This window comes from Barbus barbus, assembly GCF_936440315.1.
Source record: "Barbus barbus genome assembly, chromosome: 29".
NCBI classification, from domain to species: Eukaryota; Metazoa; Chordata; class Actinopteri; order Cypriniformes; family Cyprinidae; genus Barbus; species Barbus barbus.
The window spans coordinates 6,071,664-6,092,389 of record NC_136757.1 but is presented as its reverse complement, the minus strand read 5'-3'; the positions used below and the strand labels follow the sequence as shown (position 1 = coordinate 6,092,389).

At 38.6% G+C, this 20,726-nt stretch overlaps 3 protein-coding genes across 3 annotated transcripts in view; all 3 read left to right on the top strand.

Annotated features, from left to right (window-relative positions):
* Window positions 1-20,726, top strand: part of LOC306849172 (uncharacterized protein) — a 419,330-nt gene that overhangs the window by 191,129 nt on the left and 207,475 nt on the right. The window lies entirely within an intron of this gene.
* LOC306849173 (early growth response protein 3-like) lies at window positions 225-6,666 on the top strand. The gene is made up of 2 exons (XM_079384030.1): window positions 225-627; window positions 3,577-6,666. The coding sequence occupies exons 1-2, from the start codon at window positions 474-476 to the stop codon at window positions 4,686-4,688; spliced, it is 1,266 nt and encodes a 421-aa protein (XP_079240156.1). The 5' UTR covers window positions 225-473; the 3' UTR covers window positions 4,689-6,666.
* LOC306849174 (bridging integrator 3-like) overlaps window positions 12,394-20,726 on the top strand; it is a 60,423-nt gene continuing 52,090 nt past the window's right edge. Inside the window, exon 1 of the mRNA XM_079384031.1 lies at window positions 12,394-12,544. Coding sequence (XP_079240157.1) covers window positions 12,537-12,544 — 8 coding nt within the window. The 5' untranslated portion in view covers window positions 12,394-12,536. The remainder of the gene's footprint in view (window positions 12,545-20,726) is intronic.

The following is a 20,726-nucleotide window of genomic DNA, read 5'->3' as shown; positions in this document are numbered from 1 at the left end:
CTAGCAACATCCATGCTCACAATATGTCTTTAAAACACTTCTTAGTCTTTGCCCAAAGCGATGAAAATGCCCCTTCACTGCTCCACTGAGCACTTATCTTCCTGCTAATGTTCCACTATGAGGAGCTTCCATGTGACGTCGAGCGGCCGTCTAGCTTTGTGTGTCCATATATGGTCATCTACGTCACGCAGTTGTTCCGTCCCCCTGTTGAACAAGAAAGCGTTGGAGTTCCCTGCAACACAGCGAGCAGCGCTACACTTGTGCAATCACCTCCACCGCCACCAACATCTCTCTCTCTCTCTCTGCTCATCTAGAGACAATAACACTTCACAGAAATCAAACACAAAACAGCCTACAATCATCCTCGTGAGGAGACTTCAGCGCGCTTCTCGTTGCGCGCTCGGATACAGAGAGGTTTCAGATCGGGACGGAACACCTGTGCGTGCTCATTAATGACAGGCTGAATAACTGCTATGACAGGTAAACTAGCGGACAAGATCCCTATTACCATGAGCAGTTTAATCAACGCCATCCCTGAGAGTCTCTATCCAGAAGAAGACATTCCACCTTCCATGAACATTTTCACAAACCCGGAACCTATTTCGCATTACTCGCAGATGAATACAGGTAAGGACGAAAACTTTTGTCTCGCTCCTCACTAAGCTGTTGTTCTCTGTTGTGTCGCTGGTTAGAGTTGTATCGCGCGGCATCAGAGTTGTATCTTGGAGCACCTGTTAACGCGCGCCTGCTACACTTACAGTAGTTCAGTAACAAAACTCCTCATACTGCTACAGTTGCTATTTAAGACTTTATAAACGCGTTTAGTCCTCGCATACAGTTCCCAAATGTTCTTCTCTATTCGGATTGTGCTGGCTTTATTAAAGCGTATTGATTGATAATAACGAACTGCATGGATATGTAGCCTAATTAATGTATGAGATCGCTCACGATTTGTTATTTTGTAATATTGTTATTATTTTCAAATGCATTTATGACATCAAATTATATTGAGAACCTTAAAGTAGGCTAAAGTAATGTATGATTTAATAGACGAAATCCTTACAGCCTACAGTTGCGCTTTTTCCGAATGGAATTAAACGATGAAATTGCGTTTAATTTGTTGCCAAATTGTATTTTATGAAAAATGTGTGTGAAAGTGGTTGAAATGTTCCAGTCACGTGATATGAGTGTGAACTGGACAGGTAATATCAGGTAATAGGGATCATCTCGAGCGCACGCGTTACGCGGAAACACCTCGTTATTTACTCCCAATTCATACATTATAAAGTCGTGAAAGACAGTCGTTGAATACTAATCCTGTCAAATAATCACAAAAGCCGTTTCGTTTTTCACCGAGCGCTTTATTTCCGTAAAATCTCTTAATTTCGGGCCGGTTTTATATTCTGTTCTGCGATAGATATAATGTTTAGTTATTCTATTATTTAAAGGTTTTGATTAGTCAGTGCTTTATCCAGTATTGACCCTGTTTCTGACCCTCCACACGCGCGGGTGGGCGTTTATATCTTAAAAAAGCTCGAAATGAAAAATCCCTCAAATAAAAATATATTTAGCCCCCGAAAGGTTTATTAACCGGATTTCACATCGGGTGTTGTTTTCACTTTACTGGCGCACCCTTTAAAATTGTGTCCTTTTTTTAAATATTCTCCGCGCATTAGAAAAAAATTTTTTCTGGACCAGTATTTTCGCCTAGAATCTATTGAACAATACAAAGTAAATTAAAGTGGACTATTGGCTAAGTGGTGCCAGAATATTGAGGAATCAGTCGGGTCATCAAATTGTAAGATTTCCCCCCCCCCTCTTCTCTCTCTCTCTTGAAATATCAAATATATTTCATTGAAAACTTAAGTAGTTGATGTAAAAAGAAAAACAATTAAAAACCAAACTCTGAGAGAATTTTTAGTGCAACGTCATTAGCCTTATTTATCAAAACTTTCTAATTTTACGACCTTAAAAAAATGAGGTGAAGAGTTGTCAAAATATCGTAGTTATTATCGAGAGTGAAAGCATCAGATCATTCGTCCTCTTGATGTATATACACTGATGGAGTTTCACAAAGCTCTTGATGTGGTTTTCACTCTGCAGGTCAAAAGAGGCTATGCTTCCCACACTCGCGGGACAGTATTGACCTCGTTTCGTTTATTAAAATATTAAAATGAATACGAAATGTTATGGCAACTCCCGATTGAAAATGCTAGTTCTTGTCAAAGGCAAAAATAATTTCTCAAAACGTATAGTTTTTATTCTAATTTTTAAAATACATATTTCCTCTCAATCATAAAAATAGCCTATATAAATAAATACAAGTTACATAATATAGATACTGTACATAAATGAATATACATATATATATATAAGGTTATTGTGATATATAAATTACTTAGTTTTTTGTACAGATTTTATGTAGATATATTTATAGATTTTAGACTCCATGGGAACTTCCTGTAAGCACACTTTATTAAATCTTCACCCTATCTCTGTGGGACTGCTTATCGCAGTGCTTCAAGGTGACAAACCCTTCTTGTCCTTTCAAAGTGTTCTACCAAACGCCCCTGTAAAAGATACCCACAAGTGTGTGAAATGCACCTACACACACATCCTGTAATGACAGGCATAGCATGAAATAAATAGTGTTTTTTACTTATCACTGGAATACACGCTTTTCTCCTTCTCTCTGATTTCTGCCCGAATGAGTCTTTTCCTTCAGACGCAGCACAGCATCTCTTCACACATGTACCTTATGTGTGTTGAACAGATGCGAGGACCATCTGTAATTTTCATTCTGTTTGTTTCTACCGTAAGCCACAATTTGGTGTACACACTGCGATTACTGTAAGTGCACGTACAAGACTAAACTTAGTGAGCCGTCGTAAAATGTTGAATTCATAGACATGCGTTGTGATCAGCAGTGCATTGTGTTCAACAACAGACATATTAAAAGTGATTGAAGTGACTAGAATACATCAGATCCCTGTTTGGTACATTTTCAAGCAGCCATCAAGTGTCTCTCTGAAAAGACTGAAGGTGTGGGAGAGAGAGAAAGAGAGAGAGAGAGAGAGAGAGAGAGAGAGATCGAGTGCGTATAAGAGTAACAGTGATGTCAATCGTGACATCCTGTTGTACGGAGAAGCCTGATTGCCAAATAAGTTCCAGTCCTACAACTGAATACGCAGCCGTTTAGACTTTGTGACAGAAAGACAATAAGTTGGCGAAGGTGGCGGGAGATATTGACTGGAATCTTAAATCACTGTGCATTTCTGATTTTGTCAATTTCCATGCCTTCATTCGGACTGATATGCTTCACTTTCTTCTTTTTTTTTGGAACAGGCGATTAACAGAGGTATGCCAAGATGTTGTTTCCAAAACCAACTTAAGAATAAAGTTATAAAACAAGCAAGTGATAGTCAGTGCCTATTAGTATAGATTCTCCTAGAAGCTTTGTCTGTAGATGCAGAACTTTCCACTAGTCATTTTCCCATGCAGAGTTTCTTTGACCATTATTGCTCAATGTGTGGCATTCTGAATTGACGTTGTTCATTCTGACCCCCTGTAACACAGATAATATCATGGACTTGGGGATGGGCGGCGAGAAGGGCAGCGGAGATGTTCAATACGGCTCTGGTTTCCAGTCTGGTCGAAGTGGGCAAACCGTCACCTACCTGGGCAAGTTCGCATTCGACACCCCTCCATCCGGCAGCATCGGAGGCTCCGGATGGTGTCCCGACAACAACATCATCAGTCTGGTGAGTGCGGGAATCCTGGGGGTGTCACCGTCACCTGGCAACATCACCACCCAGACGTCTTCATCGAGCGGCAGCATGGGTGGCCAGTCATCAGACATGGAGCAAGTATACGCACCACCCCTTCCTGCCTACTCGACCTGTGGCGAGATATACCCAGAACAGGTGACGTTCCACCACAGCCCGGCCACGTCCTCGTCTCTGCCTTACCCAAGCACCGACTACCACACCACCTCCAAACCGGGCATGGACGGAAGTCTCTTTTCCATGATCCCAGACTACAACCTCTTCCATCACCAGGGGGACGTAGGGGTGATGGAGCATAAACCCTTCCAAACCATGGACCCTATTAGAGTGAACCCACCTCCCATAACTCCGCTCGAGACCATTCGAGCCTTTAAGGATAAGCAACAGATCCATCCTAGCTTTCTCGGTGGGCAACAGCACATTTCACAACACCATCAACCCTCTCAGACACTCGCCCTCAAACCCATTCGACCAAGAAAGTACCCCAACCGGCCGAGCAAAACTCCGGTGCACGAGCGACCGCACGCCTGTCCAGCGGAGAACTGCGACCGTCGCTTTTCGCGTTCAGACGAATTGACGCGTCACCTGCGGATCCACACGGGACACAAACCCTTCCAGTGCCGCATCTGCATGAGATCCTTCAGTCGCAGCGACCATCTAACCACGCACATACGCACGCACACCGGCGAGAAGCCCTTCTCTTGCGAGTTCTGCGGACGCAAGTTTGCGCGGAGCGACGAGCGAAAAAGGCACGCCAAGGTGCACCTGAAACAGAAAGACAAGAAACCCATGGACAAGGGCAGTAGCGCTGGGGCAGGGGGGAGCCACACCTCTCCGCCCAGCTCCTGTGGGAGCGCGGGACCCAGCAGTGCCAATATCATGACCGTCACCACTTGTGCATGAGATGGACTTGCAAAGTAAGACTTTGAGGAGAAAAAAAGAAGGTTTCTTTCTCCTCTTATATACACACACTTGACTCTTATACTCGCTCCCTCTCACTATATCCCTCCGTTTCCTACGGTTTTCATTGATTGTGGTGGCATTTTTCTGTAGCCACTATTGTTTTAGGTCAAATGAGTGGGGAGTAAGTGGACTCGTGTTGCATGGATGGGACGGAGAGGGCGTCAAAGACGAGGGTTCAAGCAGTCAGGTCAATCCACAGAAAGAGCACTTGCAGACGCAACGCAGTCATAAGGGTTCAACTCTCAGCTCTGGGGACCAGAGCAATCTCTTGAGATCTTAGTCTTTTCATTTGTTTTTTTTTTCCTTGTATTTTGGTTTGTCAATGAGTTGTCAGATAAAAAGAGCACTTTCATTTGCTTAATGTCTTGCAGTCTTTTTAAATGATTGTTAATTATTTAATGTTTCTGTGTTGTTGTTGTTTTTCAACAGAATGTGCCAAATGCATTTAAATACAGCAGACAATTAAAACATATATATCATATTGTTTGTATTAACCTAATAACTTTATTTCAAATGTTGATTTGGGGAAAACCTACAAGCTCTGAAGGCTCAAGGAGACTGAGTTCAGGTGGACGTTAAAGGTCTGTTGCATTATGCAGTTGCGTTATTTTACTATTTCCAAATCCCTTATATACAAGTAAGGGATGCAGATGGCATTTGTTATCCGCAACGGACTTTCAGTGCAATAAAAAATGAAAAACAACAACAACAATAAAACAGTTTGGCTCACTTTCACAAGTACAGTAGGGATTGAAATTAAGACACAGCTGTGGCCTTTACCTGTTTCACTTCATTTAGTGCGCATAAGGGCCAAACCTGCAGTTCTGCATATCTACTTCTGGTGGAGTGAGATACGGTGATCTGATCCAAACATTTTGCCTTTCTGTTTTTTCTGCCTGTATCCCTGCATGCATCTAGTATCACGTCTTTGCTAGTACTGAAAAGATTGCATCAGTCATGACTGAAGACCCCCAGCAATATGCATCCAATTCAAACCATGCAGAGTGTCAACAAGAGTTACTACTTTAAAAATGACTATTTTTAAGTGACAGTTGTCATTTTGTTGTCCTTATTGTCATTGTTTTACTGGACATTTGCGTTTCCTGCTTTCATCAGCCAATAATTTTAATCGGGTCCCTTTTTATGCACATTATATATTCAGCACGCATTTTTACACACATGTACACACGGTTTTCAAAAACGAAATCAGACAAAATTATGGTAATGCTTGCCTGCGAGCATCACCACTGGGCAGGATTGATCTTAGGAGTCATTGTTTTGCATTTTTACTGGCTAAGGCCTGCCTGCGATATGCATGCCATTCAAGATGTTTTTGGATGGGAACAGTTTCGACATTTATACTGCTCTCAGGGGCAGCACCGTAATGTGGTATATCTCCACGGTTACTCATATCCGGATCATGCCTAGAGATTCTGAATATTAATGATGAGAACGAGAGGGGGGTTTGTACAGATAATTATACAAACATATTACTACATGTTTTCTACTTGGAATGTACAAAGCAATGTCCTTCAGTATTGCGATGTTTGTCCGTGCTCGTGTGTGTGTGTGTGTGTGTGTGTGTGCGCGTACATGTGTGTATGCTAATGCATATGCAATCACCCGTATACTTAGATTTTACATTGACTGAATGTTGAAACAAAGGGTGTGTTTACATTTTTGTTTTCTTTCTTCTGTTTTTGAGATTGTGATTGTGCAGAATGTTTTTTTAAGTGTGTGTGTGTGTGTGTGTGTGCAAGAAAAATCGACTATTGACAGTGTCAAATGTGATGCATTCTCCGGCATTTCTTCAGAGTCTCAAATATTATCTGTTATTAGCACAATTTTGCAAATGATGACTTGCGGACACACTGAATGATGTGTTTAATAAATGAATAAACAGTAAGATTATTTGGTGAAAAAATCTAAGCAAAAACTTGTGTATCTCATTACCTTATAAACAAACTATGCATACAAAACACTACAGTTGTATGTAACTAATTTCAGAACGTTGAGCTTTCATTTAAAACCTACACTTCAAAGACTTAAAATTGAAACAATAATTCAAAATAGTTTTAACCATATGGTCCGTAACTCCCATATATAAGCACTCCTCACTCCTGGCTTACATTCCCAGAAAAAATTAAATCATCCACATTTTTTACCATATTTTTGGCAGGTTCTCGCAATCTTGGGCAAACCACTTCTGCAACGTATCTTCTGGCAGAATTCCCTTTTTTTTCTCTCTTGGTGAGGTCATGCATGAATAACTAATAGAATTGTGATTTTTAAGATAAATTATACATACAGAAATAATTTGACCATTCAAATTAATTCCCAAAATGTGACAGTCCTTTAATTAAAAAAAAATGCAGCTCCTTATAGGCAATATAGAAAATGCTCATCAGGTTATAGCTCTAGCAACCGAGTTAAATAATAAATGCAATATTTATCTGGGTGCAAATCGGAAATGATACAAACCAAATATTGATCCAGAAACTCATCTACATACTGCTGAAATCTGCCGATAGCTAAACAGGCCTTCTGAATGTATACATAGGCATTATTGTCTTGAATTATGCATCGATATGGCCCTTAATGTCAGAATCGTGTACACAAGTAGGTTTGTACCTCTTAACCTCTCTCAATGTAAGTGAAGAAGGGAATATTAGATATTTGATTTCTGGGAGGAGAGTGTAAATGTTGTGTTATAACAGTTTCTGTAATATCGGGATCTGTTCAAGGACTCTCCTCAGCTCTTTTTTTCTCTTTAAGAGAAATATCTTCATTTCTGAAGCACACATGGTATGAGAAGTATTGTTTTTAAAATAGGAATACATACAAAAACAGCTTCTGGCTTAATATTTTTTATCTGTTATTTTCTTTTTTCTTTATTTCTGTGCCAAGACACATCAGAATGCAGGGCCAAACTGCAGCAGTAAAAATAGCGAAGCAGTTCTCACAGATCAGATACGATACCCGACGGAATTGTGTGCATGCAATGTGTGCGTTTCTTCAGTTTGAAGACAACAATTTACATTAGGAGCTGCGTGCTGAAAAGCTATAGAGATGCAAAGGAAATTCATCTGGCGAATGCGTTTAAGTGATTCTAACGTAAAACACAATTTCCGTCATGACTCCGATTTTATTAGCAACAAGTAAAAGTCTTCCTTATAAAGTTCTGCGAAGCAACAAGCAATCGTGACCTCCGGAAAACTTGTGCGTGTGTTGGTGTTTGAGCATGCTTGCATGCACCTGTATATCTGTGCTGAGTCCCTCCATGTCCATATTTTCCATTTTTGTATGCGAGTCAATTTCACTAGAATAGCCAAAAATAAAATTGCTGTGACCCTGTGAGTACAGTATCAGAGAAACTAGCTCAATATTAGCCCTCCCCACCTGTTAAATAAATTATATGTATGGTTGAAGTTTCAGTATCATTTGCAATTAATCAAGAACTTTGCGAGCCTTTGAATTAGTATAATACGAAGCAGCCCGTTTTTAGGGCAAATGGATATCGTGACGAGTCTCACAACTCATCTCCCCCCCTCGTCATAGTCTCAGCATGACCGGCTTTGGATCAGAGCCAGGATGAACAGCCTTGTTTGTGCCAAGCCAGGTTGCAGGCTTGGCTGCCATGGAACAATATGCATAGAGGACAGCACAGAAATGTAAATGTGACCCGAGTCAGCTCTGAAGCAGGCCCTGTTTCACAACACTGATTCACTGTTGTTTACCTGATTATTGTGCTCCCTGTAACCCTCTCATTATGGCCGGTCATTAAAGACTGAGAGTAAACATTCAGCATCGGCCCATGACGCGCTGTCCACTGCGCTTGAACACGATCAGTGACTCATCTCCTCTACAAAAAAACACAAGCGAAAGAAGAAAGTCATCTTTACTGATGCTCATCCGTTCTCATAGCGTTTCCGGTTTATAGTGTGCAAATAAATATTTGTTGTGTGGCCGATATTTTGGTATCCGTATTCTTTTTCTCCAGGACTGTATCTCTTACTGCATGTCTTGCATGTCTCTTATCAGATGGAGGCACTTAAGAGTTGTTTGTGGTCACGTTTATGCGTATGAGGGACACAAACGTGGGATTTAGCTCACTAGAAGAAGGATGTTTTGATACGTTTTTACCTCCTGTTACTTCCATTGCCTTATAGTAAGGCCCAGTGGTAAAATCTCTTAATTGTTAATCTCAAAGTTATCCTTTTGTGGAGAGGAAATGTTCACTTGGCTTCTCATTTTGTTGTAAATTAAATGTTTTCCAGTTGATGCGTACTTGAATACACACCTGAATAAAATACAACAGAATCCATTGTGTCTTTTTGTGTGTGTTGCACAAATCCAAAACAAACAAATGTGTCAACAAACTGGAAAAGATGGAATAAATCACCTAAATTTGAAGGTGTGGGTGGTTAATTGAAATGAATAAAAATATATTTAGCAAAATCAGCTTTATTACCCCAGGTTCGTCAGTTGCTGTTAACTTTTATATGTCAAATTTTTAATTTTAAGATTTGGCTTGGAAGACGACACCCAGAGCAACTAACAGACAAAAACGCTTTAATCAGCTTGTACTACTGTAATATCATCTGCTGCATTGAATGCTGAAGTTCTTTAAAGTCCAGTAAATAATTTTTTGGCTGTCGTGTCAATGCATAAAATTTGTTCTAAAAAAAAAATAAATAAATAAATAATTTTTGTTGTAGTTGTGGTGTGTACTTATCTATTCTCAAAAAATTTTAACTTTTTTTTTCTTTTTAACATTTAACATTCACAAGTACGGTAATTATAAAAATATCTAGATCGATAACTATATCAGTGGCCACACCAATGGACCATTCTGTTCTATTTCTGTTGCTTTAAATACTTGAGCATTTTAAAGTAGGATGGATTCTGATTGGCTGTAATTTCTTAATTGTTCATCAGCAGACAAAAAAATGTTCTGAAAGTGATTTCAATGATATTGTTCGTCTGTGTCGTTATCAGTGTAGTTGTGATATGGACTCTCATACAATTTGAATGATTATTAAAACTCATTGGCACGGTTTCATAGACAGGGCTTAGCCTTAGCCAGGATTAGGCCGTAGTTCAATTAGGACATTTAAGTCATTTTTACAAACGTGCCTTAGAAAAAACATTACTGGTGTGCATCTTGAGACAAAACAAAGGCACTGATATGTGTTAAGATCAGTCAGTGCAAGTTTCTTTCAGTTGAAACAGCTCAGACTTACATTTTAGTCTAGGACTAGGCTTAAGACTTGTCTATGAAACCGGGGGGTTATCTTTATAGTCCTTGATGTGAATAGGACTATGCCTTAGGACACTGACATATTTAAATAATATGAGATAATGAGATTTCTTTATCTAAATTTGTCCTCAGCAACAATGATTTTAACAAAGATCAGATATTTCATTTCTTAGCAAATTTAATTATCTTAAGTAGGCCTAAGCCAACTCAAGTTACCTGAGCCATAGGCCGACAGGTGCATCCCAAACAAATGGAATATCGTGAAAAAGTTCATTTTTTCTTGTAACTTATTTCAAAGAGTGAAACTTTCATATATTTTAGATTCATTACATGTAAAGTAAAACATTTCAAAAGTTTTTTGTTTTAATTTTGATGATTAGAGCTTACAGCTCATGAAAGTCAAAAATCAGTATCTCAAAATATTAGAATATTTACATTCGAGTTTCAATTAATGACCATCCCTACAGTATAAATTCCGGGTAACTCTTGTTCTTTGAAACCACAATAATGGAGAAGACTGCTGACTTGGCAATGGTCCAGAAGATGAACACTGACACCCTCCACAAAGAGGGTAAGTCACAGAGGACACCGCTGCCAGGGCAACCAGGGGAAGTCGTGGCCTAATGGTTAGAGAGTCGGACTTGTAATCCAAAGGTTGCGGGTTCGAGTCTCGGGCCGGCAGGGATTGTAGACATACTGTGAAGAGACATACTGCCATACTTCACTGAAAGGTGTGGCTGTTTACGGAGTGCTGTATCAAAGCATATTAAATGCAAAGTTGACTGGAAGTAAGAAATTGCAGTCATCCCACAAGCAACAGGGATGACCGCAAGCTTGAGAATACTGTCAAGCAAAGCTGATTCAAACACTTGGGAGAGCTTCACAAGGAGTGGACTGAAGCTGGAGTCAGTGCATCAAGAGTCTCCACGCTCAGACGTCTTCAGGAAAAGGACTACCAAGCCACTTCTGAAACAGAAACAACGTCAGAAGCATCTTACCTGGGCTGTGGAGAAAAAGAACTGGACTGTTGCTCAGTGGTCCAAAGTCCTCTTTTCAGATAAAAGTAAATTGTGCATTTAATTTGGAAATCAATGTCTGGAGTCTGGAAGAAGACTGGAGAGGCACAGAATCAAAGCTGCTTGAAGTCCAGTGTGAAGTCAGTGATGATTTGGGGTACCGGGACGTCTGCTGGTGTTGGTCCATTGTGTTTTATCAAATCAAAAGTCAATGCAGCCATCTACCAGGAGATTTTAGAGCACGTTATGCTTCCATCTGCTGACAAGCTTTATGGAGATGCTGATTTCCTTTTCCAGCAGGACTTTAGCTCCTGCCCACACTGCCAAAACCACTTCCAAGTGCTTTGCTGACCATGATATCACTGTGCTTGATTGCCTGACCTGAACCCCATATGGAATTTACATTTACATTTATTCATTTAGCATTTTATCCAAAGCGACTTACAATTGCTATATATGTCAGAGGTTGCACACCTCTGGAGCAACTAGGGGTTAAGTGTCTTGCTCAGGGACACATTGGTGTCTCACAGTGGATTCGAACCCGGGTCTCTCACACCAAAGGCATGTGTCTTATCCACTGCGCCATCACCACCACTCTCTGGAATCTATGGGATATTTTCAAGAGAAAGATGAGAAACAGTCAATCCAACAATCCAGACGAGCTGAAGTCTCAATAGTGCCTCAGCAGAGCCACAGGCTGATCGCTTCCATGCCACACATCACTGATGCTGGAGTTTGTGCTAAAGGAGCCCTGACCAAGTATTGAGTGCAGAAATAAACACACTTTAAAGAACTCTTCTGTTTGGCAAATCCTTTTTTTGATTGATCTTAGGAAATATTTGAATATACCGAGATACTGATTTTTGACTTTCATGAGCTGTAAGCTCTAATCATCAAAATTAAAACAAAAAAAAACGTTTGAAATGTTTTACTTTACATGTAATGAATCTAAAATATATGAAAGTTTCACTTTTTGAAAAGATGTACTTTTTCACGATATTCAAATTTTTTGAGATGCACCTGTATATCCACATTGTCTCATTTGTGTGTATTCATAGTTCTGGTAAAGATTTGAGGAGAAGTATGGGATAAAGTTCAACATACCTGAGAACTCAATTAGACCTAACTCCCCACAGCATTGAAAGAGCAACTCTTCCAGTAATAACATATTGGTAAAAGCCACTGAAGCATTCGACAGCCCTTATAAGTTTTCTTTAAAGAATGGACAATAGATAATGCTGAAGATCAACTATTAAGAGAAACTAAGAAATCTTGTATCACTACAATAATTTGGTTTGCGTAGTCTTCATAAACGCATTTTAATCTCACTGTGTGTGAACGCGGCTGTAGTTTGACCTCTCCGCTTGCCGTAGTTTAAATCCTCGCGACCTCTGACTTGCAGTAAACTTCTCTACTTCCTGCTCGCTGTCCCACTCTTATAGACCGAAAAGGCGATGGTTTTAAAGGAAAGGGATTATATTTCGATTGATTTGGATTGAATTTGAGCACAAGATGAGCTGGTATGTATGACAACGCTTATGTGGGTTAATACATAATAATAACGCGTTTGTTTTCGGACGACGCGAAGTGTCGCTGGCTGCGTTTCAAAACATAGTGAGCTCCCTACCTAGACTGCACTTGGAGCGGTCGAATGCTACTAAAATGCTGTCTAGCTAGGCAGCGAGCGAGCTTTTGACACAGCGCCGGTGACTGGCTAGAAGCACTATTTTAACATTGTTTGCGGTTACAAATGAGTTCAAACGTTACATAAACAATTCCACACATGTTTTAAATGTCCTGTTTTCTGTATATATAATTTTATTTCGCTTGTTAGCCCATAGCTCTTTCCTTAGTCTCAGTAGCTAAGTTAGCTCACAAGCTAACACGGTGTTTACAGTCTGAAGTATCAATGACTCACTTTTAATATAATGAATAAAGGTTATTTGATTTTTATTTTGAGCTACTTTAATAATAATAATAAAAGTATTGTTTATTAAATGTGGGCACACTGTGATATGTGTACGTCTAAATGCATTTGGCAGAGATGATGCATTTCCTTCTATTTAAATTACATTTTATTCTGTATTCTTGTTTTATAAATTAGTAGCCTACACTGATCTGAAGAACCTATAATGTAGCATCACAAACTTTGAATCCAAAGACCTTACTATATACAATAGCAGCTCAAGAATCCCTATGACTCTAGATAACAAGAGGGTTCTTTGCTGAGAACCATAGCAGAACCTATGGTCTCTGAGTCTGTCTTTCACTGGATTCCCGGAAACTAGAGTCTTGTAAGCATTTGTTTTAGGTTGAACACAATGGACCTCTGTCGACTTGTGTAGTTTTGCCCTGTCAGTTTGTTTTGCTTTCATCAAGATGTAAGAGAACTTGGGAAAAGACATTGCCATTAAACTACAAAGGTTTGGCAGGTTTGTTTGTAGATAACACAATAATTTGCTATGGTGCTTTAACAAATGCACAAAGTGAATTTGTGATGATTTGCAGTCTTTAAGTTTGGTTGAGCTTTTATGTTCATAGTGCTGTATTGTAATCGTTGTGGCCTCTACTGTAACATTTGAAAGCTAGCATTCAGAATTACGTGGATACATATAAAAATCTGTTTTTAAAGTCAAAATGTTACTAAAGTTGTGACGAACCTTTTTTTCTGTACTGATGTACATCTGAGTGAAGCAGATTATCAAAAAAGAAAAAATATATAAGGCATCTAGTGGGGACTCATTGGTTGTTGATTGGATGTGAGCTTGTAGTGGGTTGTAAGAAAGAGACTGGGTTTAAGGAGGCAATATGATTGGATGACTGGACTTCTCCAGTCATTTAGTCTCCTTAAACCCAGTCACCAGAGAGAAAATCAAGGTATTTCTTCATTCATTGAGATGCACAACGAGTCTCTTGCTTTCTGAGAACATGAGCAAAATTAAGTGAGTTTATCTGTCAGTTTATCTGTCCCCGACTAAGGATTTTTCGAATCTTGCCGATAGTCGACTGATAGTCGAATCGTGTGTTTGGGGACGGGACAGAATGCAAAAAACCAAGAGTCAGGTCAGACATTGGAAAGTCATAATTAGCAACTGACGTTAACACACAGGGAAAATGTGTAATGGACGCCTCGGGGTAAATAAGGTTTTATGTATTGATTAAAAGAAAGCTAACGTCAGCGAAACAATAAGAATTCACATTATTTTGTTTTACTCTCATTATTATGTTATGTATATGTGATCCTGGACCACAAAACCAGTCTTAAGTGTCAATTTTTCGAAATTGAGATTTATACATCATCTGAAAGCTGAATAAATAAGCTTTCCATTGATGTATGGTTTATTGATGAGATACAGCTATTTGAATCTGGAATCTGAGGGTGCAAAAAAATATTTAGAAAATCGCCTTTAAAGTTGTTCAAATGAAGTTCTTAGCAATGCATATTACTAATCAAAAATAGTTTTGAGATATTTACGGTAAGAAATTTACGAAATATCTTCATGGAACATGATCTTTACTTAATATCCTAATGATGTTTGGCATTAAAGAAAAATTGATCATTTTGACCCATGCAATGTATTTTTGGCTATTGCTACAAATATACCCCAGCGACTTAAGACTGGTTTTGTGGTCCAGGGTCACATATGACAGTAGTTATTAATGTTCTGCATTTTTGTTTTGAGCTGCGCGCGCTGAAGATGACCAGTAGAATGAAGCAGCAGGTATTTAATCAATGGTAGCCTATTTAACTAAATTATCTCCTATAGAATACGCTTCATCATTTATACAAAATAACGTTAATATTACAACTTATAGGCTATCTGCACAAAATGCCCCAAATAAGTGAACACGTCTGCGCGGCTCTGAATTAGCTCCTTTTGTGGATGAATTCTTCATGCAACCGTGCAGAGACACGGCAACTAACAATTCACAGCGTTTTATTATAATAGTGTTCTTATTATAAAGTTATGTATATGACATTCCCAGTCATAGTTATTGATATTCTGCATTGTTGTTTGTCCTGCTCGAGCTGTGCGCGCTGAAGAGATAATCACTGTATAATGAAGCGCTTTACTGTAACTCAACCAAATGCATCTTATACGAGATAAATAATATATACATGATATATATATATATATAAACTGGCTGAAATGTTTTGAAATCACTTGTACCCTACCTGATTGAAAAAGAAATCCAGTATTTCACTCTGCCTGTGTCAATTTGAGTCTTGTTAAAGTTTTAAATCCCTGCCGCCAAGATGCTCCATGTCGGTCACTAAATCTATAAGGGTGGTTGGATTTATTCACGCACGTTAAAATATTTATTCAAAGCGTTTTTCTTTTCAGATTCTTATTTACAGCAATATCTTAAATAGGCTGTATATGAACTTTTTGGGAGAAAACCGGTTGTTCTATGTGAAATCAGACATTTGATCACCCCCATATAGCCAAAATGGCATGATCATAACACCCGCGAATATTGGACTGTTAGATTGGGAGTCGAATCAGGCTCCTGTCGAAACATCGAATCGTCGACTATTCGGGGTCACCCCTACAATGCAGTATTAAAAGTTGTTTACCTTTTGAATTAAGTTTTTTTCTGAGCCCATTAGCTGAAATGTGTTCTCGTTTTAATCAGAAACTCACTTTTTGATCAATTTTTCAGAAAGCAAGAGTTTTTCTGATGACATTTTGATTCTCAAGATAATGTGTCTTGATTTATGAATCTTTGGACATTTGCACTGGAAAGCGAACATCAGCTTATTTGCAGTGTGATCAGAAGGTACAGTAAAAGTTATGATTATTTCCATATTCCAGTAGTTTGAAGCAGATTTATAAACCTTTTTGTAAAAATGGAGATCCGATGGAAGATGTAACAAAGCAACACTTCAAAGTTTGAAAACACAAGACATTTACATTTAAAGTAGGGCTGAACGATTTTGGAAAATCTAATTTAAATTTTTTTTTTAACCAATATTGTGATTGCGATTTTTAATATGCGATTATTTTTTAAAGCTTTTTATATTCTGTATTGTTCAACAAAGACAAGTAATACATTATTGTATAGTATGCAGTGTGTTTTTTCTGTGGTTGAAAAAAATTGTTTTTTCATATCGCGATATTATCGCAAATGCAATTAATCGCTCAGCCCTAATTTAAAGATCATATTATTGACGTATTGTGTTCCATTCACTTTATTCCTTAAAAAGTCTTAAAAATAGCTAACGTTACCTTTTTAAAACCTGCAGAAACCCTGAATTAGGGGTGTGCAATATGACGATTTGTGATCGTGGACGATAAAAATGTCTCCACGATCTGCTTTTGAAGAAATATCGTAGTATCGTGCTACAGCACACATTATATCAAATACAGTTCTCTATATACTGTACAACAGGACATACAGCAGTAGAGTTACTCTGACAGGAAACTGCACTTATTCGCGATCGCAAAAGTACATTATTTGCACACAAGCCTTGCTGGTTAAATGTTTAATTCGCGCGCTGGTCTTACGTGCTCTTTTTCTGAGCGGATACACCTGAAGCACGCGCACTAAAAAGCCTGTCTAACAGCGCCTGATTACTCAACTAGGTTATCTTTTGCGCTAATACTGTCAAAACACACAAGGTTTACATACAGACTCAGTTGGTTATCTCTAAAATAAAAGTAAAGAGTTAAGAGAGAAACAGATGCGTGTCTGTATATTAGATGCGTGCAGCTCTTAAAGGGACAGGACACTAAACATGCTGTCGACTCATTAAAGGGATAGTTCACCCTAAAATTTCTGTCATTATTTACTCACTCACATGTTGTCCCAAACCTCTATTAATGTCTTGTGCTGAACCCAAAATAAGATATTTTGAAGAAAGAGGGTAACCAAACAGTTGCTGGTCCACATTGACTTTGATAGGAAAGTAAAATCCTATGGAAGTCACTGAGGACCAGCAACTGTTTGGTTTTCCACCTTCTTCAAAATAGCATTTATGTTCAGCAGAAGAAAGAAACTCATTCAGGTTTAAAACAACTTTTGAGTAAATGATGGTATAAAAATAAAATATTATGACTGAATTGACAGAATTGGGGGAACTATTCATTTAACGTTAACAAAACAACAAAACGCAAAGAGAAAAATCACTCACTATTCTTGACTGAAAAACTTTAATACAGTTGCTTTAGGAATCAGTCTATCTAGTGTTTTATTTTATATTTGTTCATTCAATTTCATTGAATGCTCTGCTAAATAAACCTATTGTACCTGAAAATAAAGCACTGTTTGTTTTATTTATATATTATGTGTATTTGTAATGTGTATCTTTGTTCTTATTTTTTAATAACAAATAAAAGTCTTTTTCATTATTTTATCTCTTCACCCACTTTGGCCTAAAAAATATCTGCCATGTCTTTTTTTGTTATCTTTTTTTCATGTCTTGAAAGGCTTTCTCTTTCTAGTTTGGCTGTAATACTCAGACAACTTGTAAAACCAAAATAGTAAAACCAACATGACGAAGAATCGTGATAAAACCGTGAATTGTGATATTTCTAAAAAAAATCGCCCACCCCTACCCTGAATACAAGAAATAAATAGGGCAATTGTGTGCTGACTAACTTTAAGCATTCATAACTTAATTGCATTGCTTGCAGCAAAGCAGACTTGGCTTGTTAAGGCCACAGTTTTCAGACTGAACGATTGACATAATGTGAATGAACTTGCAAACCGAGGTGAAGATGAACAGACATGCATTTTCTTTTGGCTCATGGCTTTGTGACCACAGTAGAGCGATAGTGATGAGATAATGTCACAATTCTCTGGCCACTATGGCTGAAACGATCCAGCATTTTTAACGTCACAGAATGTCAAAACGTCATTCTTTGTCCAATCCAAAGCAGAGAGGGGGACTGCTTTTATGACTTTTCCTTTTGACATATTAAACATTCTACCATTTGCATTGTCAGAGGTTCGACTTCGGAAATTGAATAGGCGTCACAAGGCCCTACTGAAAGGTCAGCGGCCGGCAGAGGATGCTTCCACTCCAGTACGCTTAGTGTTGGGGTGAAGGCCTAAATGAGCCAGTGGTGAAAGGATCCTTTATGAGCCAGGCTGACCCGCTGCATTCATGCAGAGCCTCTTGCTAGATAGAGTGACGCGGTCGCTCTGACACTGGGGTCGCTGTGACAACAATTGCCGTCAACCGAGTCTCTGTACTCCTTGTAGATAAGATCCCGGAGTAAAACTGCCGTCTCAACAGATAGAGCATCCATTAGCTGGCTTCTCCTCTCGGGCTGCTGAGTAGCGTGAGTCAAGTTTGCCTGTTCTCACCGTCATTTTTGCTGCAAGTCTGAACGAAGCTTTGTTCGCGCGTCAGTCACTAGCGCATCTGTGATCATGCTGATAGCGTAAAGCCTTGGATTTCAGAACAGGGCACTTTTCATTAATCGGTGTTTCTGTGAATGGAGAGGATTTTAAGTCGACATCAAAGCAACAGGAATCATGTCTTCTTCAGTATCTCTGCAGAATTACCAGTAACATAACGCTTTATTTTAAGGTCACATCATTTGGCCAATAGGTCAGGCCTTGAGCATGAATGTCTATGACTTCCTTTCTCAGATGAAATTATGAATCTGGGATTTGGGGCAAAAACATTTCTTGAAGCATCTTGGAGACGTTGCCAAAGTTCTTCTGGATTTAGTCTGTCTCAGTTTGTTCTGTTTCTTCATGTCATTCCAGACAGACTGGATGATGATCTGGGCTGCGTTTCCCAAAAGCATCGTAAGCTTAAGTACATCGTAGACCCATTGAAACCAATGGAGCTACAATCAACTTAAGCTTACAATGCTTTTGGGAAAAGCAGCCTAGATCAGATATCTGTATGGAGCATTGGCTGTTGTCAGACAGAAATCTCACTGGATTATTACAATTAATGTTTGGAAATGTAAACTGATATTTCCTACTGACACACTACAGAAAAAGATAGAAACAGCTGACTTAAAACTATTTTTAGCTGCTGAAAATACTAATGTTCTAATAATTTTGCCCACCACTATAAATGCGAGTGAAATTAGGTCAGGAATCCTCCTAACTACACAATTAATATTAATCAGGGCACAACTATTTGGGTAATGTTCCCTACCTAATTGCATTTGTGATCTAAAGGCATTTGGTGATTGAAAATAATAAATTCCAGTTAGTTTTTTGTTTTACCCAATATTTAGTACTAAAGCAATTTAAAGTTGTTGTTGACTTCTAGAAGACTCTATTGAGTATGTGCTTTCCATTGGGAACACCAAGTTTTTATTAATATTCAGCCCTCACAAGGAGACGTTTAGTCCAGTACGACCTGTGACTTAAAATGAGTTTGACAGCATTCCTGTGTTACATTTTCTAAGGTTGTGCATTTGTTGATTGTAACTTTCCTTCAGTTCATAACTGAGCTCTGAAGTAGCTGCATGTCTTGCAGGCTGTTTTACTGGTTGTGACAGAGGTTTGTCTTGTTCGTTCTCTGTTTTGGCTCGAAATGGATCTTACAATATAACCAGACATGACACCATAAATTGCGTCACCCTTCCATCTTAATCTTGAGTTTCTTGACCAGCCACTACTGTATTGCACACACATTTTTTGCTTTGTCGGGTTGGGAAATCCCGCCCACAGTGAAAACTCAATGGTCCATAATTCTGCTCCACATAGCTGTATATTAGGCATCAAATATGTTCTTTCACCTCATAGCTGTATTTCATTGTCAGTAGGACAGTGTTAGAGAGTATATTTGAACTTGAATTGAGTTGCACAGTTTTAATTACAGTTTCTAAATTTTCAAAACATTGCCAAAAATACTCTGACAGTGGCCATCATGTGACGGTTATCTCTTCAGACAGCAGCTGATGTCCATGGTTTCTACACTGAGTTTGGATGGTCAACATTGTACTTAACAGATTAAAATGGAAGGTTAATTACTGCTCATTACGTCTTGTTTTGATGTCCAAAAGGCGCCATTGGTTGACATAATAAACTCAGTATTTAGCAGCAGAAGCAGCAGCGTCCCTGTAATGATATAATGCACAAACCAAAATGAACTGATGCCTCACAGGATACTATTGTGAACAGTATCTCCAGAAATAATATTTCATATTCTCTCTCAGTGTTCCGCAGACAGGAAGTTCCTGCAATAAACCCCTGGTATTTTCCCATTATTCTTTAAATACATCTGATGTCAGATTACTTGAAAGTTTGATGCTAAAAGCATATATAGAAAAGCGTAATTGTCATTTATTTTATTAAATGTATTAGTTTTGAAAATATTTTATAATATTTATAAAATATTGTATTTATTAATTTAGGACACATTTTGACAAGTGCCTGCTTGCTTTTACATAGCTGAGCAGTTTACGGTCCAGGAATGCACTTAAATCCGTTTTATTGGCTGCATTAACAATAAGACAATAATAAGTCTGTTAATATTATACCTTCAAAAAGGCGTAATTCCAGCTTTTTCCTTCTTTCTTTTTACGTGACCTCTTCAAGAGCATGGGATCGGGATCTTATGGCCTGACCGCCTGCTTAAATAAGGGTACATGTAAAAATGGCCTTGTATGCGAAGAACTTTCGCTGCAGATTCCCACAGTACAAAATCATCCCACTGAATTTCTTCCTTCCTGTCAGAACCTTGACATCCTGTCAAGCTTTGACGTCCTGAGCAGGCTGCTTAAA